At 37.1% G+C, this 19,893-nt stretch overlaps 7 protein-coding genes and 1 non-coding gene across 33 annotated transcripts in view; 5 read left to right on the forward strand and 3 right to left on the reverse strand.

Annotated features, from left to right (window-relative positions):
• The window catches only part of LOC104727006 (NAC domain-containing protein 102), a 96,770-nt gene extending 93,537 nt beyond the window's left edge, over positions 1-3,233 (reverse strand). The window contains exon 1 of the mRNA XM_087474310.1: positions 3,169-3,233. The gene's annotated coding sequence lies outside the window, so the exon portion shown is untranslated. The remainder of the gene's footprint in view (positions 1-3,168) is intronic.
• LOC104729063 (3'(2'),5'-bisphosphate nucleotidase 1-like) lies at positions 112-2,348 on the forward strand. The gene is made up of 7 exons (XM_087474304.1): positions 112-394; positions 657-732; positions 861-934; positions 1,022-1,227; positions 1,340-1,658; positions 1,754-1,907; positions 1,999-2,348. Exons 1-7 carry the CDS (start codon positions 173-175, stop codon positions 2,166-2,168), a joined length of 1,221 nt encoding a protein of 406 aa, XP_087330430.1. The 5' UTR covers positions 112-172; the 3' UTR covers positions 2,169-2,348.
• Positions 3,234-3,525: 292 nt separating the features above from the next.
• LOC104727027 (putative 3'(2'),5'-bisphosphate nucleotidase 3) lies at positions 3,526-6,133 on the forward strand. The gene is made up of 8 exons (XM_010446019.2): positions 3,526-3,962; positions 4,376-4,451; positions 4,552-4,625; positions 4,732-4,937; positions 5,080-5,293; positions 5,380-5,469; positions 5,546-5,699; positions 5,782-6,133. The coding sequence occupies exons 1-8, from the start codon at positions 3,897-3,899 to the stop codon at positions 5,979-5,981; spliced, it is 1,080 nt and encodes a 359-aa protein (XP_010444321.1). The 5' UTR covers positions 3,526-3,896; the 3' UTR covers positions 5,982-6,133.
• A 541-nt stretch (positions 6,134-6,674) lies between these two features.
• Positions 6,675-8,869, forward strand: LOC104727030 (3',5'-bisphosphate nucleotidase 2). Its single transcript, XM_010446021.2, has 8 exons — positions 6,675-6,952; positions 7,094-7,169; positions 7,294-7,367; positions 7,461-7,666; positions 7,747-7,960; positions 8,045-8,134; positions 8,236-8,389; positions 8,581-8,869. Exons 1-8 carry the CDS (start codon positions 6,887-6,889, stop codon positions 8,742-8,744), a joined length of 1,044 nt encoding a protein of 347 aa, XP_010444323.1. The 5' UTR covers positions 6,675-6,886; the 3' UTR covers positions 8,745-8,869.
• Positions 6,800-10,651, reverse strand: LOC104727029 (uncharacterized). 24 transcript variants are annotated; one of them, XM_087474323.1, is made up of 12 exons: positions 10,398-10,651; positions 10,156-10,270; positions 9,898-10,059; positions 9,638-9,675; positions 9,437-9,536; positions 9,229-9,292; positions 8,572-9,138; positions 8,258-8,399; positions 8,099-8,177; positions 7,413-7,971; positions 7,074-7,338; positions 6,800-6,997 (listed from the first exon to the last, which is right to left on the reverse strand). In XM_087474323.1, exons 1-7 carry the CDS (start codon positions 10,590-10,592, stop codon positions 9,087-9,089), a joined length of 726 nt encoding a protein of 241 aa, XP_087330449.1. In that variant the 5' UTR covers positions 10,593-10,651; the 3' UTR covers positions 6,800-6,997; positions 7,074-7,338; positions 7,413-7,971; positions 8,099-8,177; positions 8,258-8,399; positions 8,572-9,086. The 24 variants fall into 24 exon arrangements, with proteins under 24 accessions (XP_087330449.1, XP_087330457.1, XP_087330447.1 ...); XM_087474331.1 differs by having other exon boundaries at positions 7,459-7,997; XM_087474321.1 differs by having other exon boundaries at positions 7,413-7,997.
• Positions 10,652-10,737: 86 nt separating this feature from the next.
• On the reverse strand, positions 10,738-13,245 carry LOC104727032 (protein trichome birefringence-like 14). 3 transcript variants are annotated; one of them, XM_010446023.3, is made up of 5 exons: positions 12,926-13,245; positions 12,671-12,738; positions 12,340-12,593; positions 12,025-12,220; positions 10,738-11,848 (listed from the first exon to the last, which is right to left on the reverse strand). In XM_010446023.3, exons 3-5 carry the CDS (start codon positions 12,500-12,502, stop codon positions 10,981-10,983), a joined length of 1,227 nt encoding a protein of 408 aa, XP_010444325.1. In that variant the 5' UTR covers positions 12,503-12,593; positions 12,671-12,738; positions 12,926-13,245; the 3' UTR covers positions 10,738-10,980. The 3 variants fall into 3 exon arrangements, with proteins under 3 accessions (XP_010444325.1, XP_010444326.1, XP_010444327.1); XM_010446024.3 differs by having other exon boundaries at positions 12,671-12,735; positions 12,926-13,228; XM_010446025.3 differs by lacking the exon at positions 12,671-12,738 and having other exon boundaries at positions 12,340-12,625; positions 12,926-13,198.
• Positions 13,246-14,571: 1,326 nt separating this feature from the next.
• On the forward strand, positions 14,572-14,677 carry LOC147935620 (U6 spliceosomal RNA). Its single transcript, XR_015573245.1, has one exon. It is a non-coding gene; the product is annotated as a U6 spliceosomal RNA (small nuclear RNA).
• Positions 14,678-15,209: 532 nt separating this feature from the next.
• On the forward strand, positions 15,210-19,781 carry LOC104727033 (putative methyltransferase PMT26). Its single transcript, XM_010446027.3, has 9 exons — positions 15,210-15,806; positions 16,283-17,388; positions 17,468-17,617; positions 17,841-18,111; positions 18,243-18,353; positions 18,433-18,607; positions 18,699-18,971; positions 19,059-19,253; positions 19,332-19,781. Exons 2-9 carry the CDS (start codon positions 16,324-16,326, stop codon positions 19,558-19,560), a joined length of 2,469 nt encoding a protein of 822 aa, XP_010444329.2. The 5' UTR covers positions 15,210-15,806; positions 16,283-16,323; the 3' UTR covers positions 19,561-19,781.
• The last annotated feature ends 112 nt before the right edge of the window (positions 19,782-19,893 follow it).

Here is a 19,893-nt window from a genome sequence, read left to right on the forward strand (position 1 = left end):
AGATCAATTTGGGTCTTTCTTGAAATAATTTAAAATTTTGGGTTCCACTTAGGAGAATAAATAAGTACAAGGGTGTAAATGGGAAATTCAGAAAAGTAAAATAAATAATGTCTCTGCAAATCAGAAAATGTGAAGACATATATTTATTTATCTTCTTGAAAAGGCGAAAGAGATGTCTATAAATTGTTTTCGAATAGCCAAGGCTCCGCTTCAATCATTTGCATTAGTAAAGACGAGACCTAGAGATTCACCGAACCGTCTCGTTTCTGTATTCGGAATCAAGTCTTCTCCTCCTTCATTTGTTACTCTCAGAGTTATTTCATCATCGATGGCTTACGAGAAAGAGCTTGATGCTGCTAAGAAAGCTGCTTCACTCGCTGCTCGTCTCTGTCAGGTTAGGGTTCTTTCGTCTTTCTCATCTGTTTCCCCCCCCCTCCCCCCCCCCCCCCCCCAATTTAATCATTACCCATATTCTAAAGTTTGATTCTTTAGTAAACCCATTTTGTAATTTTCCTAATTTCGTTTGAAATGTTGTGTATTGCATCTGTAATTGGGGTTAGATTCTAGTGATATATAGTGTAATGATTCATTTGATTCTTTTCATTTCTTTGATTCTTTAACAGAATCTGTCATTGTTTGTTCTGGGTTTGTTTCAGAAAGTTCAAAAGGCTCTGTTGCAATCAGATGTTCAATCAAAATCTGATAAAAGTCCAGTGACCGTTGCTGATTATGGTTAGCGTATTACTGTCACTGTTTAAGAAAGTTTCTCTCTTTGAATCTTACTGAGATTGTAAATGAAAATTCGCATAGTTTGAGGTCGAAATATTCACGCTTTCAATCTGTCTTATGTTGAGTTTCAGGTTCACAAGCAGTTGTTAGTTTAGTCTTAGAAAAAGAGCTCAGTTCTGAACCCTTATCATTGGTGGCCGAAGAGGTGAAAACAGCTTTACAACACTCCCTCACATTGCTCATCTTGTGTTCTATGTTTTAGGACTCACATTGTCCAAAATTATCTATATAGGACTCAGGCGATCTACGCAAGGACGGTTCTCAGGATACTCTTGAGCGCATCACGAAGCTCGTGAACGACACTTTAGCTACCGAGGAATCGTTTGGTGGTTCTACTTTGTCCACAGATGATCTACTCAGAACCATTGACTGTGGATCATCTGAAGGCGGTCCAAATGGTCGACACTGGGTCTTGGATCCTATTGATGGCACTAAAGGGTAAGTTTTAAAAGTATCTACAAATCTTCTTATTTCAAAGAATGATTGGTAAAGTGATTGACTGTCATAGCAAATGTTATTTTCTGATACTGAGCTTGTTTGGTCATATTAGATTTCTGAGAGGAGACCAGTACGCAGTAGCACGAGGATTGCTCGAGGAAGGGAAAGTAGTTTTAGGTGTGCTCGCTTGTCCAAACTTGCCATTAGCATCCATAGCTGGAGCCAACAACAACAACAACTCTTCATCCATTGAAATTGGATGTCTCTTCTTTGCTACGATTGGCTCAGGGACATATATGCAGCTCCTAGATTCAAAATCTTCTCCCGTCAAAGTACAAGTCTCTAAGGTTGAGAATCCTGAAGAAGCATCGTTCTTCGAGTCATTTGAAGGAGCTCACTCTCTACACGGCTTATCCAGCTCCATTGCCAATGTAAATTGCATCTCTGTCCTGCCAAGTGATCCTAGTGAACAAACTATATTAATGTGCATCCATTTGATCGTGTTATTATCTTTTGTTATGTACAGAAACTCGGTGTCAAAGCACCACCTGTACGTATCGATAGCCAAGCAAAGTATGGAGCTTTATCTAGAGGAGATGGAGCTATATACTTACGGTTTCCTCATAAAGGATACCGTGAAAAGATTTGGGACCATGTCGCTGGTGCTATAGTTGTCACAGGTTAACATAAAACTCTCTCTCTTTATGTTACAACACTGATATGAGAATGTGGTTTGATAATGAATGCAATATCGGATTCTTTTGTGCGCAGAGGCGGGTGGAATTGTGACGGATGCAGCGGGAAAGCCACTGGATTTCTCGAAAGGGAAGTATCTTGATCTGGACACAGGCATTATCGTTGCTAATGAGAAGCTTATGCCACTGCTTTTGAAAGCAGTTCGTGAGTCCATAGCTGAGCAAGAGAAAGCTTCAGCTCTCTGATGATCCTTTCTTTCTTCTCTCGTTCTTTGTTTTCTTTACCAGTAGTAACTGTTGTTTTCACTTCCCTTTCAACCAAAAGTGAGAATTTCTTCCATTTTTGTCGTAATTCAAATAAAAACATTAATCTCTGGTTTGGGCTGGGCCAAGTATAATGGGAAAAGGATGTTTAGTTTGGGGCAATATGGGCCAGAGAAGGCCTTTTAAGGTTAATAGTCACCGACGTGTCTAGAGCGCGTAGACTACTTTTTATCTTAATACGGAAGTAAGCGCGTTAAGTAGAATCTTTCCGTATATATCAATATATGTGTAAATATTTAATGGTTGGAGCGGTTGGTGCGAACAAATTTGTCTGCAGTCTAAATCGCTTTTTATTTACCATTCAGCAAATGTAGTTTGCAGTGATGTGGTCATATAAAGCAAAGACAAAACCGCAGCAGACTAACTGTAGACTGCTTTTACATACGAGTTGATCCGCAGCGATCTGTAATCCCCTTAAAAATGAAACGGTCTAAACCATAGATGGATTTGGCCGTCCTAACCACAATTATCATGTATTATTTGTTTCGCGACATATAAAATACTTTTAATCCACAACAAAAGAAAAAAAAGCTAAAATTCGAGATTTTATTCCCCAATAATATATCCACCATCAAACATTTTTAAAGAAAATGGACGAGTACAAATCTCAAATCTACACTAAAGTGCATATAATCTCATTTTAAATGCGAATTATATATCACTATCTGTACCGTATGTTTTGGTCTTAAACCCAGTTATGTGAAAGATACTTTGTGTTAATGACAAACACAAGAACCCGTTTTCAACCAAAAGATTGAGGAGACGGAGCCACACAAGACACAAGTGTTATCACGTCATTTAAAATTATCTTAAAAGCAATTTGTACCATAATTTAATTATAATGTAGCTCTAATCATTTATCTGACGAGTGGCGATAAAATAAAAGAAGAACATATTCTTCCCTATGGTTCTTTTTCTTTACAAAAAAAAATAAATAGTAATTGTAGTAAAGCAAAACCTCTTTGGAATAAAAGCATATCAAAAAAAGTTTTAAGTTGAACAAATACAACGAACAAACCCAAAAATGATCATTTTGGTGATATATCATATACTATATATCTTAGCAAAAAAAAAAATACAATATAAGTCTAACATTTACTACTAAAAGAAATATCTAAAACAGTATATATCTTTCCATAAAAAAAAAAAAAAAACTCTGTTTGTAAGGAAAAATATCTTCCCCATTGGACCAATTCATTCTTGGATTGTTTATCTATTTATATTTTCCTCATTCTGATTTTTTTCTATAAATAAAGGCAATTTGCAATCTTCAGAATATAAAATAAAACTTAATACTAAAATTTTTTTTAATTTTTTTTTGTTGGGTGAATATATAATTAAAGAGAGAAATTTCCATTTGTCTCTTAACGGTAGGGGACTACTTTTCCACAACGGTAGAGATTGGAACAACAAATGTATTATTTTATTAATACTAAACAAACAAACTACTAATTTATTTACGTACTATAAATAATAAACCAAGAAAATTAATAAATGAATTAAAAAACAAATTGAGAAGAAAGAAGAAGAAGAAGAAGAAGAAGAAGAAGTTGGTTCAGAGTCGCGAGAGGTTTTATGATATAAAATCGATTCTTATAGAGATTTTGTTATCTCTATTCCTTCTTTCTTCTTTCAACTTCGTTCATTCTAATGTCTTACGATGAAATGCTTACTGCTGCAAAGAAAGCTGTCTCTCTCGCTGCTCGTCTCAGCAACGTACGATCTCTATCCTCTTTAATGGATCGTGTACACATGTTCTTCTTTTACTTCTCGATTTACATTTTTTTTTTTTGGGTCGTTGACATTGGAGAAGATTGTGTGTTCGTGATAAGTTAGATGTTTTCTTTAAACTCTTTCTGTGGAAATAGATAAAATAAAGTAAGAGAGTAAGAAGAATGTTGTTGTTTCTTTGGAAACTGTCAACTGAGTTTGAGTGTTTTCTGATTAGGGTTTGATATCCGGATTTTGATTTTATCACAAAATGAAAATGGGGATCTGAAATTTTCAATCTTGTTGTATTATCTCTGAGATTTCAATGGGTTTTGATTTGTGTACCTATTATTTACTAACTAACTCATCTCAGGTTTTTTTTAATCAAAAGTGAAATGTCTTTGGTTTGTTTTTAACAGGAAGTGAGGAAATCTCTGTTGGTAACTGACGTTTGGAACAAATCTGATGATAGTCCTGTTACTGTTGCTGATTATGGTTTTAGCCCCCTCTCTTTCTTTTTCTAAATGTTAGATTTTTCATATCTGTCTTGTCTTGGCTCATGAAAGAAAACAAAGACATGTTCTTTTATTTTCAGGCTCGCAGGCGGTGGTTAGCCTTGTACTAGAAAGGGAACTCAAGAATGAACCTGTTTCTTTAGTCGCTGAAGAGGTGCCCAAAACTAATGCAAAAAAAAAAAAAAAAACATTGCAGGTTGTTTTTTTTTCTTGAATGAAGTTATAAGCTGATTTTGTTTATGTAATATATATGTGTGTAGGATTCTGGTGAGCTAAGGAAGATTGCTGCTGAGAATGTTTTGGCTCGCATTACAGAGCTTGTGAAAGATACTCTTGCAAGTGATGAATCATATGCTGCTTCTCCTTTATCTTCCGATGATGTGCTCAATGCTATAGACCGTGGTAAATCAGAAGGTGGTCCCAAGGGTCGCCATTGGATCTTGGATCCTATAGGTGGCACTAGAGGGTGAGTCCCCCCTCAATGACTCAAAATGTTACTGATATTTCCCTGATCACAATGCTTCATCTCGTTTCATATATTGTTCACATTATTGAACTATCATAAGAGTACTTGAAACTGACAGCTTTTGTGAAATTCCAATATGTAGATTTATAAGAGGAGAACAATATGCAATAGGATTAGCATTGTTGGTGGAAGGCAAAGTAGTACTTGGTGTAATGGCTTGTCCTAAGCTTCCTTTTTCATCAACTGCTGGTAACACACTCAAGTCTTCACCTGAAAAAGTTGGTTGCCTTTTCTATGGTTCTGTTGGCACCGGGACTTATGTCCAGTCTCTCAGTGTTGACTCTCTTCCTGTGAAGGTAAATCACTCAGAACCACTCTGTTTCAATATGTCTTACATCAAAATAAATGTATTGCTAAAAAAATGATCAATATGCGCTATTAGGTAGAGGTAAGCAGCGTAGATGATCCTGCTAAAGCGAGTTTCTTCGAGTCATACCACACACCTGTCCCCATCCATAACACAATTGCTAAGGTAAAACATCTTCCTTACATTCTGTATATATCTTCCTGTTTGGTCTGAGTTTGACTCTGTTTTCTCCTGGTGACAGAAACTGGGGATAAAAGACTCACCAATCAAGATCAATAGTCAGACAAAGTATGCAGCTTTATCTAGAGGAGATGGAGAGGTGTACTTGAGGTTTACTCGCAAACCAAGGCCCGAATCAATATGGAATCACGCCGCTGGCTCAATCATCGTTTCAGGTAAAACCTATTTAGCTCTTCTTATCTACATAGCTTTTGGTCAAATGAAAGATCACACAAATGCTTATGTGTGAAATTGCAGAAGCGGGAGGAAAAGTGACTGATGCAGCTGGGGATCCGTTGGACTTTTCGAAAGGCAAGTATCTTGATTACAAGAGAGGAATTGTTGTAACGACGCAGAAACTGTTGCCAAGGCTTTTGAAAGCAGTAAGAGAATCAATTAAAGAAGAAGAAGAGGAAGAAGAGGAAGAAGAGAAAACTGCTTCTGTGAAACTTCACTAACACGCAACTGTAATATACTTATTATTTTTGTTGTTGTCTTTGGGTATATATACTATGTCTGTGTCTGTGTTCTTTTCACACAGTCTATTTATTAAAAAAAAATATACGTATATCTCACCTCTGATATATAAGAAAACACTAATTTATCTTTAGTTTTGGTGTTAAGAAAGAGCTCGTTGAATTACTTTATTAAAGTTTATTTTATGCTAATAATCAGAAATATGTGAAACGTAGCTATTGATTGCTACGTGACTTAGTTAATTCGGCAATAGAAAAAAGATGATGCCTTTCTCTGTCGCATATAAAAAAAGGACAAAATGAAAAGACCTTTCTTTCTTAAAGAGTTAACACAAAGAAGAACACTTCACAATTATGATAATGATTTACACTCCGGTCGAATCTTCCACGAAACTTCGTCTTCTTATATAATATATCAAATAACAAATCATATATAGAGAGAGAGCTTATTAGTGTATTGATTAGGTATCCAATTTGTTTAGTGTTTAACGATCAATGGACTATGATCACTCTTGTAATTTTCTAACGACTATTATTATTACAATATGCAAATTGATACAAAAATCCGTGAAATATTCTACATGATAATATAGTATTATATTACGTCTACATATTCTGTAAGTTCTTATCTTTAATTTTCCTCTTTTTAAACGTCAACTTGTTCTGGCATTACGTGGAAGACGGTTTGCACCACTAACTCCGTCTCGCACGAAACTCTATTTTATATATCAGTGTTGACTACTTCTACGTTCTCCCTTGGAGTCTTGGACTATAACATCTTCTAGTGACATGCACAAATATATAATAATAATGACTATAAATTGGCTAAATAAAACCATACTAGTATAAGCTTTTTTTTATATACATAACAGTCTTGAAGCTTTTCAATGTCTTATGAGAAGGAGCTAGCCGCTGCAAAGAAAGCCGTCTCTCTAGCTGCTTGTCTCAGCCAGGTAACGACGACTACTTTCTTATCCACCATTGAGCTATACTATCACCTATAAATTACAGTAACAATTTGGAACTAGAAAATCAAAGCATGGAGCTTACATGTATCGTTGAAACTAAACAAACCTTATAATGTAATGAATCAGGAGGTGCAGAAGACTCTGCTGCAATCCCAAGTATGGAGTAAATCCGATAGAAGTCCGGTTACTGCAGCTGATTACGGTTTGTACCTCGTCGTTTGCTTTACCCATTCAAATTCAAGTTTCTGGTTTGCTAGTGTCGGCTTCTCTCTAGAATCAATCAAGAAAATGTCTTCACTTCTCCCATTTATGGATGGTTTCTTCAGGCTCGCAAGCTGTGGTTAGTCTTGTATTGGAGAGGGAACTCCAACCTGAAAAACTGTCATTAGTAGCTGAAGAGGTGAAATGACTCAGAAACCCGTTAATCCAAGGTTTTATAGCGTACATGTTACTCGGGTTTTCTCGTACTTATGTCTGGGAAAAATTCTTACAGGAAACTGGAGATCTGCGAAAGAAGGGAAGTGAGGAGTTCCTAGAAGGTATTACCAAGCTTGTGAAAGATACTCTAGCTTCTGAGGAATCGTACGCTGGCTCTCCTCTATCCACAGATGACGTGTTAAACGCTATAGACTGCGGTAAATCAGAAGGCGGTTGTAGCGGCTGCCACTGGATTCTTGACCCTATAGATGGAACCAAAGGGTAACAAATCTCTGTAATCTGTGTGCTTTCACAATGCTTTACCTTAGAAACCGGTTTAATGAATTTCTCTGCATTCTTAGATTTGTAAAAGGAGAGCAATACGCCGTGGGATTAGCCTTGCTTGTGGAAGGCAAAGTGGTGCTCGGTGTCATGGCTTGCCCAAATCTTCCCGTGGCTTCTGCGGTTTGTGAGACGGATAAGTCTTCCCCTGAAGATGTTGGCTGCCTTTTCTTTGCTACAACGGGTTCAGGGACTTACGTGCAACCTCTCAAAGGAAATTCTCCGCCACAGAAGGTATCATTTACCTATCCAAAGCTCAACCATGATAAATCTGCAATTGTCTGGTAGTGTTAAAGAGAGTGAAAGCTATGTTGACAGGTGAAAGTGAGTAGCAATGAGAATCTCGAAGAAGCGAAGTTCTTGGAATCATACCATAAACCAATTCTCATCCATGGTACCATTGCAAAGGTAATATCTTTATTCTTTCTATCACAGTCTGCTCTTATGTAGGCTATAATAACCAAGTGGAATTCTTACTACTAAGACAAACTGTTTACGGTTAAGAGTAGAAACTCGGGATCAAAGCATTACCTGTAAGGATCGATAGCCAAGCTAAGTATGCAGCTTTGTCCCGAGGAGACGCAGAAATATACTTGCGTTTCACGCTCAGTGGATACCGCGAGTGTATATGGGACCATGCTCCTGGTTCAATCATCACCACAGGTACAAAACCCTTTTCAATGCAAAAAACTGTTGGCCTGAATGCACATTACAAAGCAATGGGTTGCTCGCTAGTTTACCAAGCACATAAGGGATCTAGATTTAATACCCACTTATGTCACTTATAATGTATAATTAAAACTACGAGATGACTATTATTAATAAACAGAAGTGAACAAAATAACCTTGTGCAGAAGCTGGAGGCGTAGTGTGCGATGCTGCAGGCAAATCTCTAGACTTCTCGAAAGGAAAGTATCTTGCTCACGAGACAGGGATCATAGTTACCACCAAGGAACTCAAGCCATGGATTTTGAAGGCAGTTAGAGAATCTATGGAAGAGGAGAATCTATATTTCTGAGACACAACTGAAACTGTATAATATTTGTATTGGTCTGAACTGGTATGTGGTGTAAATGTTTAGTTCATATAATTGGAAACAGCAGATATGAATGAATAAATGATACTAAGGAAGATTCAACTTTATTTCTATTTCATCTTTCAAAAATTGCTTATAGTATGTGTCCACAAGGAATCTACGTTGCCCTTACAGATTCTTTTTACATAATCGAATCACCAAAAGAGGAGAAATTAGGACCTGAGAAATTATCATCAGCATAAGCATACATCCCAGGCGATTCAGTGTGTTACTAAGAGCTGATGATGGATTTAAAGTGTCGTCTAAGATTATGTTCTGTTCCAATCAGCCGTCCTCTTCTTCTGAATCCTGCAGAAGAGCACCGCGTTTACGCGTTCTACAAAAACCAAAGCTATTTTCAGACCAAGACTATCGATACTAATATGGATGTTGCATGAGATTTAAATAGGATATGATATGTATATACCTTCGGTGAGCAGGAACTCGTTTAACAGGTTTTGCTGTGTTAGCTTCTCGGGCAGATTTCTTGGCTGCAACCAAAAGATACAATGATAAATATGGTGACGTTGATGATCATTGAATACATATAAGACTTTTGATTATTGTTTACATATAAGATTTTCTGGGGAAAAGAGTTGAAAATATATTACTAAATGTGGTTAAACATGACTAACCGGGAGAGTCTTGCTGGTTATCTGTTGATGGAGCCATAACATCTAGCTTTCCAGAGAAGTATCGTTCCAGTTTGTTATCGGTACCACCGTCCCTCTTGTCCTAATCACAATACAATCGAGATTTTTCAACCAAAGTAAGAACCGAGTACTGCTACAGTGTTATTAAAGAAACACCATTTAGAACTGCCAGACCTAAGATACCTTTTCATCAATTGCTGCAGCTGAAGAATTCACTTCTCCTGATTGAACAAATGAGTGTACAAGGACAAAACATTAGAGTTAAAAACGAATTCCCTTTATTTACGGTTAACACTATCTTGAATTCCAAATAAACCCATATTGTGTAGCACATGAATGGCACATTCGATAGTGTAAATAAGCATTCTCTACTACTATGAAGAGTGTCTGGTCTTTATTTGCAAGAACATCCAAATGACCTCATATTGTAATAATTCCTATACCTTGTAGGTGCTGCTTGCTCTTGAATGCTCTGAACAACTCGAAAGACAGATTAGCCATTGCCTCACTAGCAGCAGATGATGAGTCCACCATCTTTGTTAGAGGTACTATTATGCGAGGCATTCCTTTGGCCTTCTGAGAAACTAATCGCGCAATCTCAACACCTACAAAATTATGTGATTGAAACACACAAAACTAAGAATACCAACACAGATAATGAATTGTAAACTACTAAACATAAGCTCAAGGAAAACAGTTACCATTAGAAACTGAATTTGATCCAAGGAGAAGAAGCTTCACATTATCTGATTTCAAAGAAGCTACAGTATAATCGACGAACTCAGACCACGAACCACCAATCCCAACAGTATCCCTCTGTTTTCAAATCAAAGTATGCGAAGTAAAAATTCAAAGAGCAATCCTAATCACAAGCCACTGAGATGAATCAATCAATGGTTTGTTTATCCACAGCAGAAAAAACAAAAGAAAGGAGTAAACGAACCATATCATCTAGCTTCGAGACGGAGAGGATCGTCGTCCAGACGCCGGAGACGAAGTCAGTGACATGGACTGTTAAGTTATACGAATCGGAAGCGTAGACGTGGAAGAGACATCGTCGGAGAAGACCCGTACCCGGATCCGATCGTTCGGGTACTACTTCCCCAAATATGGGTTCGAATTTCTCGAAACTCGCCATCTTTTTGAAAAATTCAGACGACGAATTTTTGACATAAGAGTACTAAAGAGTCTTCTCTTCTTCTACTCCGTAAACCGGTCCAGTTCCAATTATTAAATTTTAACCGTGCCGAAATCGTACCGGGTTTTCGGTTAACAAAAAAAGATTTGTTTCAATGTTTCTTCATGTATAGAAAAAAAAAAAACAGATTGTTGTAATCATTACACATATGGATCATATATATATCTGTAAAATGTATCAGTTCCAAAAACCTTCTAAAATCCCTATTTGTAAGAACTGGCTTGAACCTTTTCTTCTTCTCCCAGAAAGAATTAAAAAAAATCTTTCTATAACAAAGAATCAAAACAGAGACAATCCTGTGAACTAACTTTTGTGATGTTTGGAGACTTCAAATCTGGGCAATGAAAAGTTCATTCCAAGTATCAGGGATCCCAGGTAAGCACCAATGCAAGCAATCGTTGATAACTGGAGTTGTAGTCACGTTACTACTCGCCTTCTTTGGTTTTCTAGGTTTGAGTTTTGACCCTGAGATGTGAGCTTCATCTCTTAATTCAGAAAGTGCAGTTATGTCAAGAATCTTTATCCTAGTCCCATTCACAGCACTCTCAACTGTCGTATCAATGGATCCATCATCGCCTGTGATTTCGCCTCCTCTAGATAAAGGGACTGTGTTGTTACAGTTTCCCCCTGTATTCCAATCTCCGTTTTTAAAATGTCTCGGAGATATCGTTCTAAAGAAAGCTTTCAACCGTGGATGCAACGGAAGCTGTGCATCTAGCCACTTCACAACGCTGTGTATTGTAAAATCCTTGGCGTTTCTGATATCCTTGAGGTATTCACCTTTGACCCGTGTTCCATTAACGTGCATCACCCAATGGTTTCCTTCGATCTTACCTCTGTTCCAATGGTGACCGGTGTTTAGAACCAATACATCGAAACGGTGAAGGTAGTTTCTCATGAATGCTGGTGGACGGTCCAAATGCATTGCAGTAAGACGAGGTGGATCTGTGTTGTTCATCGGTACCAAATCTGATAAACTAGCTGACCAGTAATACAAGATCGTCGTGTTTGTTGTCGGGAACCGATAAGCCCAACCATCAGGACGGAGTGCTCCTTTGGCTTTCACCAAACCGTACTCCCACCCCACATTTTGAACATCTGGGCTATCTTTACCACCGCTGGCCATACACATTAGGGACTGAAACTGTTGCCGTCCCAATGAGTCTCCTATAAATGCTATCGTCTTGTTCTGCATTCTGGGAAATTCAAAAAAAAAAAAAAAGTTGCAGTAAGCAATTCTGAGATATTTCGAAACACTTGCTCCACTACAATACATTCACACAAAATCCAATCTAATTACATCACACTGCAGTAAGGTTCAAGAATGTTTTATTACTTAAAAGTAAGAGTGTGCTGCCATACCACACCATACCTTCTCAAGAAAGTGAATCTGTCAAAGTGTGGCATGTTGCAACCTTGAGGCTGCCACCGGTAACCCTCAAATGAAAAATCAGGTCTGCCCATTATTCTACAAGCCCACATGGTTGATAACCACTGTTTACATTCAAAACCAGAATACAATGGTCTCTTCCTGTCTTTTACCCATCTCCCTTTCGCAAAGTTACAAACTGAAACAGAAAACCACAACAGGACTATAATATCTTCAAAGAATGAGATCAAAGTGTTTGGAACATTATAACCAAAAACTGAATACGAAAAGCTAGGAGGAACAGCATATAAAAAATACCTGAAGAAGAAGAAGAAGGTGAAAACTGACTTTTTATGTCAAAGAGAGACGAAGTAGGAAAAGGGTTTTTCTCGGAAACAAGGAGAATTACAACAAGAAGAATGAGGATAACCAAGGCAAGTGATACACTGCCTTTGAGTATGTGACTTCTCCCACCAAACATCTTATTAGAGTGAATGCCAGAGATAACATCAACTCTCTTCTCTCAACAAAGAATTGTTATTGCAGTGTTTGTTGAACTGAGCAGTCACAAACTGTAACAATATCTCTTAGTCAGTCATTGAATCTGGCAAAAGCAAAAAAAAAAAAAAGGTTTTATCTTTAAACGTACCAATCAAAATCCTTAATTTTGGCAATTGAATTTGTAACGTCGATGTGTGTTTAATGATATAGTTTCTTCTTCAATCCGAAGTCATCCAAATCAGGAAACAAAACAAAATCAGGAAATTTAATTTAAACTAACCCATGGTAAAGAAAAGAAAGAAAAAAAACGCTTTTAACTCTTAAACCCAAAATCAAAATCGCACTAATGAAGCTCGTGCGTGATTTCCAAATTTCAAACGAGAAAGAAGATAGAATGATTTACCAGAAAACAGTTGATGATGATCGGATCTTTCGGAGAGAGAGAGAGAGAGAGAGCAGTGAGAGAGAGCAGTGAAGTGTAGAGAGAGATCTGGGAATTACGAATCCACCTCCAAATTTTGGATCTTTCACATGTTCCTCACTATACAAATACATCAATTTCGCAGTACGAGTGACTCATCGTATTATTTCAACGTTTGATGTGTTTGTTCTTTCTTTCTTTTTTTTCCTTCTTGATTTTTTTTTTTTTTCTTGTATTTTTTTTGCTGCCTTTCTTGAATTTTCGGCGCAATAATAAAGTTGTAGTAATAATTTTGGTGCTTCATGTTCTTTTTGTTTTTGCGCTTTAAATTTGTTCCCAGCAAAAAATGAAAAAGTAAAAAAGATAAGTAAACTAAATCTAGATGCGTTAATTTCTGGATGGTTTAACTAAGTTAATAATAAATAAATAAAAAGATAAACCTCATCAAAAGATAAACAATAAAACACCAATCTGAAACCTCCGAAAACAAAAGAAAGATGCTACTAGCTAATTCCAAATTTGAAACAATAAAAGAACCATAATGGAACACGATGGTGCAGTACCAATCAAACAAACTGTTGAAAGGAATAGTTAAAACAATACTCCATCCGTTTCAAAATATAAGATGTTTTAGAAAAGTTTTTTGTTTCATAATATAGGATGTTTTCAAGTTTCCATGCAACTTTTAGATTAGTTTAGTATTTTATATTATGCAGTATTGTTTCTGATTGATTGAAATTGTTAAAAGTAAAAATTTCTTAATCTGCGTGCTTTAGTTAAAACATCCTATATTTTGAAACGGAGGGAGTACTACTGTCATTACGAAATTTTAACTATTCATATTTGTCAATGTAATTAAACTTAGAAAACATAGGATATTAGACGATCATTACTGATAGTTACTCATACCAATACTCTTATTAAAAAATTAATAAAAATAAGAGAGAGAAGAGGTAAGAAAAACATACTCTTAACATATAGCACAAGTGTCACTTATTTAGTAGAACAAATATTAAAAAATAAATAAAAAAAGAAAATCTGCAATAAAGATATTTTTTTTTTTGAGTAACGATACACGGTTACTCTCCAGTAATGCTCTTAACTAGTGCACTACTTATTCATGTTTATATGTTTAGGAAACATGATTCCACTATATATTTTGGGTGTGAATAGTTCCAGCGGTTGGGATGGACAAATCCGTCTGCGGACTGGACCACTTTTTACTTATCATTCAGCAAATGTAGTCCGCAATGGTGCGGTCCAAATAAAGCAGAGACAAGACCGCTGCATACTACTTTTGCATACAAATAGAATTGGTCCGCAACGGTCTGTAATCCACCCCAAAAATAGAGCGGTCCAGACCGCATATGGATTTGACCGCTCTGACCGCAGTTACCATTCAAACCCTTTGTTATCTGAAAAAATATTTGTGTCATATTGGTGTTTGAACCCTAGTTTGGGAAGGTCAACACTAAAGAATTTACCATCTGTGCTACTGAAACTTTGTAGAATTACATGTAAAAATAATTATTTAATTAGTTTACCCAGGTCTGGTGATCTACCTCTTTCCTACGTAGGTCCGCCATTGTCGACACTGCAACATTCATCGTTCAATTTCTTAATAACGCATTTGTCACCTTCGGGAATATTTGATAAAATTGGAACGATACAGGGAAGATTAGCATGACATGCGCAAAAATGACACGCATAAATCAAGAAATGACCCAAATTTTTTTGAATGAAAAAAAAAAATAATAACGCATTTAAGATGATCCGGCAACATGTCTATACTGTAATTATTTTAACTAAACAAACCGGTGTATTAAATTCTTCTCAATTATCGACATGTTGTGTTCAATGTCTAATACTATTAATATTGATTAACTTGTTTGTACATGCATGTCTCAATCATAAGCATTTATTTGTATAAGCAAGTACATCACAAAGTTAGATGTGTTATTTAGTAGTTGACAAATGAAAACGATGGTTTTCAGTAGTACTATCTTCTCCAACTCTCCGAGATGAGTAAAAATAGAAAAACATACATACCTATCGTATCGGGGTCATACACGTTAATACTGGGTGGCCGATCAACAGGGAAACTAGAGGGTCTTGATTGTAATTAAAAACATTTGTTCCCTCCCAACAAGTTAAATAAATCGTTGGATTGAGATTGAAGATAGCTATAACAACTATATATGAAAGTGTAACTATTGCAAAAAAAAAAAACAAAAAAAATTCAATGAAAGAGTAAAGTTTAAAAAGTGTGAATTAGATTTTTAGCTAAAAAAAACATGCCGTAGTAACCACTCCTCAACAACTTGATTTATATATCATGATGATATATGCTTACTTCTAATTAGTTAAAATACAAATAAAAATGCTAAGGTCTTAAGCAATTGACTAAAACGAATTTAATTATAATTAAAGTAATTAGAGATTTTTCGACCACTACTAAATTGACGGCTACTCCGTAGTTCTCTCCGCTTATTGTGATGATGACAAATCCCATCTAAATATAAGCCTTTTTTTTTTTTTAAATTTTGTCCCCTAATTCTTAAATTTAATTAAATACTAATTATATTTATTTGTTCATCAATTAAGATTTTTTTTTTCTTTTTATTGTGGATTAATTAAAGAAATCGTAAAAGATCAACAAATAAATTGAGATTTAATTTAACCTCTATATATGTAATTAATAATGTATACACACACACACCTTTTCTTTATCTCCTTCATCTCTCCCGTGACATTCGAGTTTTCTCGAGAAAGTGAATCAAAATGGCTCCGTCCGTAGCTCGAAATTGAGATTCGGATTCTCATCTCTTCCTTCCGTCCTCTCATTGATTCTCGCCTGTATCAGGTCCGCCTTACGTACATTTACTCTTTTTGTTTTGTTAACCTTATGTTGCTGCTTAGTGATGATCTCGATGATGTTAGAAGAATAATTGTGGTTCTACCTTAGATCTGTTCCGGATCTGTTGTTTTCTCTTCGTTAATCTGTTGATTGATTTTTTTTTTTTCTTTTTCTTTCTTGTTGTTGTTCTTGAGATTTTTCGTTTGATGGCTCGTCTGTAATCTGGGTTAAACTTTAATGGCTAGTGTACATTAAGCAGATCTGTTGAACATTACCTTTTGTTCCCATCTGTGTTACATACCAACTCCGCCTTGTTAGCTTTTTACTCGTATCCAGAACTCAAATCATAACGAGTTTGTAATTGGGATTGAAGTTAAGTCATAATCTAGCTCATATATGCTTGCATCTTCAAGAAATATGATTAGATGATATAGAGATCTTATTATTGCTCGCCTAACATCCAATTCTCTGTTTCTCTATAGGCGTACACGAATTGTTATCGTCTGTTGCTCAAATCAGAAGCATGGCGCAACCGAGGTATACTAGGATAGATAACAGGAGGCCCTCGTCAAACTATTGCTCGACGGTGACAGTAGTTGTTTTCGTGGCACTATGCTTAGTCGGGATCTGGATGATGACATCATCTTCTGTTGGACCTGCTCAGAGCGTTGAAGAGGTTTCTCTAGACAACAAAGATGTGATAAAGAAACAGATGACCCCACCACCTGCAGAGGAAGGCAACAATGGTCAGAAGTCTGAAGACGCATCTGGTGAAACACCGAATGAGGATAAAAAAGGAGATGGTGATGGAAGCTTGCCCAAAGAGGATGAGAGCTCAAGTAGGCAGGAGAACCAGGAAGAGGAGAAGAAAGAAGAGTCTACTACTCCATCCGGTGAGACAAAGAGTGAGACCCAAGGTGGGGAAGATAAAAAAGATGACTCCAAGTCAGAAAATGGTGATGGAGGAGGTGATTCAGATGAGAAGAAAGATTTGAAAGACAACCCAGATGAAGAAAACCCTGACGCAAATGAAAAGAAAACTAAACCTGAAACCGAGGGTAATGAGTCGGGTGAGGATGATGAAAACCAAAAGCAGTTTGAGTCTGATAACGGTGAGAAAAAAACCAGTGATGATGATAAAGAAACCAAAACTGGCAACCAAGATACTGAAACCAAGACTGAGAAGGAAAACACTGAGCCAAATGTGGATGTTCAAGTAGAGCAGGAGGGTCAACCTAAAAACGAGACCTCAGGTGATCTTTCGCCTCCTGGGGCACAATTAGAGCTACTGAATGAAACTACGACACAAAATGGTTCATTTTCAACCCAGGCAACAGAGTCCAAAAATGAGAAAGAAGCTCAGAAGGCTTCTGGGGATAAACTTGATTACAAATGGGCACTATGCAATACAACAGCTGGACCGGATTACATTCCGTGTCTCGATAATGTGCAAGCCATTAGGAGTCTTCCGAGTACTAAACATTATGAGCATCGTGAGAGGCATTGTCCAGACAGCCCACCCACCTGCCTTGTTCCTTTGCCTGAAGGATACAAGCGGCCAATTGAGTGGCCTAAAAGTCGAGAAAAGGTCTGTTGAATTTGTTGACTTTCCTATTTACGTATTTTAATCGGCAAAGAACCTAATACCACCATTTTCATTTATGCAGATCTGGTACACCAACGTGCCTCATACCAAGCTTGCTGAGTATAAGGGGCATCAAAATTGGGTTAAAGTTACCGGTGAGTATCTAACTTTTCCTGGTGGAGGAACCCAATTCAAGCATGGTGCTCTTCATTACATCGATTTCATACAGGAGGTTGGTATTCAGATGTAATTCTTTTGTTATAAAATAGGAAGTCTGAATTGGATAACTGCTTTGTATAATCGTTTTATAACCCATACCCATGTTTCTTTTACGCAACCACTTGTTTTCTACTCCCTTATTTTGTTAAAAAGCCTGAATCGTTTTGTACTTTGATTACTTTAGGGGTAGTATATGTGCTTATGAAGTTCCCCTTTTGATGAAAATTTTCTTTCAGTCTGTCCCTGCTATTGCATGGGGTAATCGCTCTCGTGTAATCCTGGATGTTGGATGTGGTGTTGCAAGCTTTGGAGGTTTCCTCTTTGACAGAGATGTGATCACTATGTCCCTCGCACCTAAAGATGAACATGAAGCTCAAGTGCAGTTTGCTCTTGAGAGGGGCATTCCTGCCATTTCTGCAGTTATGGGCACGACAAGGCTACCTTTCCCCGGCAGAGTTTTTGACATAGTTCATTGTGCTCGCTGTAGAGTGCCATGGCACATTGAAGGTTAGCAGCATAGCCACGATTGATGTAGTCTTTGAATGGAAAACTTCTGGATCTTAAACATCTCTTTCTATTGGTTCGTCAAACTTTATGTTATCTGGTTCTGATGTTTGTGTGTGCACAATACATGGCAGGTGGTAAACTCCTTCTAGAGCTTAACCGTGTATTGAGACCTGGTGGCTTCTTTGTGTGGTCTGCTACTCCAGTTTATCAGAAGAAGACTGAAGATGTTGAAATTTGGAAAGGTTGTAAAAAAACGTTATGTTTCTTATATAATTGCATTGGAGAATGTTTTCTCACACTTCATGTTGGCGACTTTTGCAGCTATGAGTGAACTCATTAAGAAAATGTGCTGGGAACTTGTATCTATTAACAAAGACACTATCAACGGAGTAGGTGTTGCTACTTACAGAAAGCCAACTTCAAATGAGTGCTACAAAAAGAGATCAGAACCGCAACCTCCAATTTGTGCCGACTCTGATGATCCAAATGCATCTTGGTATAATTATTTTTCAATTATTTTGCAATTGTGCTTAGAAAGCTGGCGGTCTACGTTTACAAATACATGTTTTGTCGTGTGGTTTTTGTAGGAAAGTGCCGCTTCAAGCATGCATGCACACTGCGCCAGAAGACAAAACGCAACGTGGATCTCAGTGGCCCGAGCAATGGCCAGCGAGATTAGAGAAACCACCGTTCTGGTTATCGAGTTCTCAGACTGGAGTTTATGGAAAAGCAGCACCGGAGGATTTCAGTGCTGATTATGAGCACTGGAAACGCGTAGTGACCAAATCATACCTTAAAGGTTTAGGAATCAACTGGGCATCTGTTAGAAATGTGATGGACATGAGAGCTGTTTATGGAGGGTAAGTAAACATGATTTGCTTACGCTTACAGCTTTCATTCGTATCTAAATTCTCTTGTTAATGTTCGTGTTGATTCTCTTGTTGCAGTTTTGCGGCAGCCCTAAGAGATTTGAAAGTGTGGGTCATGAATGTGGTTCCAATAGATTCACCAGACACACTTGCAATAATATATGAACGAGGACTCTTCGGTGTCTACCACGATTGGTGTGAATCTTTCAGTACTTACCCGAGATCATACGATCTTCTTCACGCCGACCATCTTTTCTCCAAACTCAAACAAAGGTTTGTTCTGTTAGAAAGAGAGTCTCTGTTTCAAAAAAAGAAACATAATAAATAACAAACGCTTATTCAACTTTACAGGTGCAATCTAACGGCGGTGATAGCGGAAGTGGATCGGGTTTTGAGACCAGAAGGGAAACTGATAGTCCGGGACGATGCGGAAACAATTCAGGAAGTGGAAGCAATGGTGAAGGCAATGAAATGGGAAGTTCGCATGACTTATCTTAAAGAAAAAGAAGGTTTGCTCGCTGTTCAAAAGTCACTTTGGCGACCCAATGAAGTAGAAACTCTCACTTACGCCATCGCTTGAGAAGACTTACTTCAAGTCCCACTCTTTTTGTACGTATAAACACACTCTTATTAACTCATTGTCATCTTTTTCTTTTTTGGGTCGTTTTATTAGGAAGTTTTTTTGTTTTAGCGTCGAGTCTGAGTTGAGTCATTTGTTTGTACTATTTGCACATTTTTTATGTTCTCGAAGGTGAAGAACTTTGTTGAGGTTCTTTGGTAAAGTTAGATTACAGTTTTAAATGTACTACTCTTTTTGGTTTCTTCTATTTGCTTGATTGGTATTATTAACTTAGGGTATATTTTAACTTGAACAAAACTAAGTTTAGTCCAAAACTTACTATGTATCTGATGA

This window comes from Camelina sativa, chromosome 11, assembly GCF_030686135.1.
Source record: "Camelina sativa cultivar CO46 ecotype springtype chromosome 11, ASM3068613v1".
NCBI classification, from domain to species: domain Eukaryota; kingdom Viridiplantae; phylum Streptophyta; class Magnoliopsida; order Brassicales; family Brassicaceae; genus Camelina; species Camelina sativa.

Excerpts from the sequence above, each read along its gene's own strand:
- LOC104729063 (XM_087474304.1), top strand. The coding sequence starts at position 173 with ATGTCTATAAATTGTTTTCGAATAGCCAAGGCTCCGCTTCAATCATTT. Across the intron at positions 1,228-1,339 it reads CCTATTGATGGCACTAAAGG|ATTTCTGAGAGGAGACCAGT; the intron begins GTAAGTTTTAAA and ends TGGTCATATTAG. Across the intron at positions 1,908-1,998 it reads TGGTGCTATAGTTGTCACAG|AGGCGGGTGGAATTGTGACG; the intron begins GTTAACATAAAA and ends TTTTGTGCGCAG.
- LOC104727027 (XM_010446019.2), top strand. The coding sequence starts at position 3,897 with ATGTCTTACGATGAAATGCTTACTGCTGCAAAGAAAGCTGTCTCTCTC. Across the intron at positions 4,452-4,551 it reads TGTTACTGTTGCTGATTATG|GCTCGCAGGCGGTGGTTAGC; the intron begins GTTTTAGCCCCC and ends TTTTATTTTCAG. Across the intron at positions 5,700-5,781 it reads TGGCTCAATCATCGTTTCAG|AAGCGGGAGGAAAAGTGACT; the intron begins GTAAAACCTATT and ends GTGAAATTGCAG.
- LOC104727030 (XM_010446021.2), top strand. The coding sequence starts at position 6,887 with ATGTCTTATGAGAAGGAGCTAGCCGCTGCAAAGAAAGCCGTCTCTCTA. Across the intron at positions 7,667-7,746 it reads CCTATAGATGGAACCAAAGG|ATTTGTAAAAGGAGAGCAAT; the intron begins GTAACAAATCTC and ends CTGCATTCTTAG. Across the intron at positions 8,135-8,235 it reads TCCATGGTACCATTGCAAAG|AAACTCGGGATCAAAGCATT; the intron begins GTAATATCTTTA and ends GGTTAAGAGTAG.
- LOC104727029 (XM_087474323.1), bottom strand. The coding sequence starts at position 10,592 with ATGGCGAGTTTCGAGAAATTCGAACCCATATTTGGGGAAGTAGTACCC. Across the intron at positions 10,060-10,155 it reads ATCAAATTCAGTTTCTAATG|GTGTTGAGATTGCGCGATTA; the intron begins GTAACTGTTTTC and ends ATAATTTTGTAG. Across the intron at positions 9,676-9,897 it reads GAGCAAGCAGCACCTACAAG|GAGAAGTGAATTCTTCAGCT; the intron begins GTATAGGAATTA and ends TTGTTCAATCAG.
- LOC104727032 (XM_010446023.3), bottom strand. The coding sequence starts at position 12,502 with ATGTTTGGTGGGAGAAGTCACATACTCAAAGGCAGTGTATCACTTGCC. Across the intron at positions 12,221-12,339 it reads ACCTTCTTCTTCTTCTTCAG|TTTGTAACTTTGCGAAAGGG; the intron begins GTATTTTTTATA and ends TTTCTGTTTCAG. Across the intron at positions 11,849-12,024 it reads AGATTCACTTTCTTGAGAAG|AATGCAGAACAAGACGATAG; the intron begins GTATGGTGTGGT and ends TGAATTTCCCAG.
- LOC104727033 (XM_010446027.3), top strand. The coding sequence starts at position 16,324 with ATGGCGCAACCGAGGTATACTAGGATAGATAACAGGAGGCCCTCGTCA. Across the intron at positions 18,354-18,432 it reads AGATGTTGAAATTTGGAAAG|CTATGAGTGAACTCATTAAG; the intron begins GTTGTAAAAAAA and ends CGACTTTTGCAG. Across the intron at positions 18,972-19,058 it reads ATGAGAGCTGTTTATGGAGG|TTTTGCGGCAGCCCTAAGAG; the intron begins GTAAGTAAACAT and ends CTCTTGTTGCAG.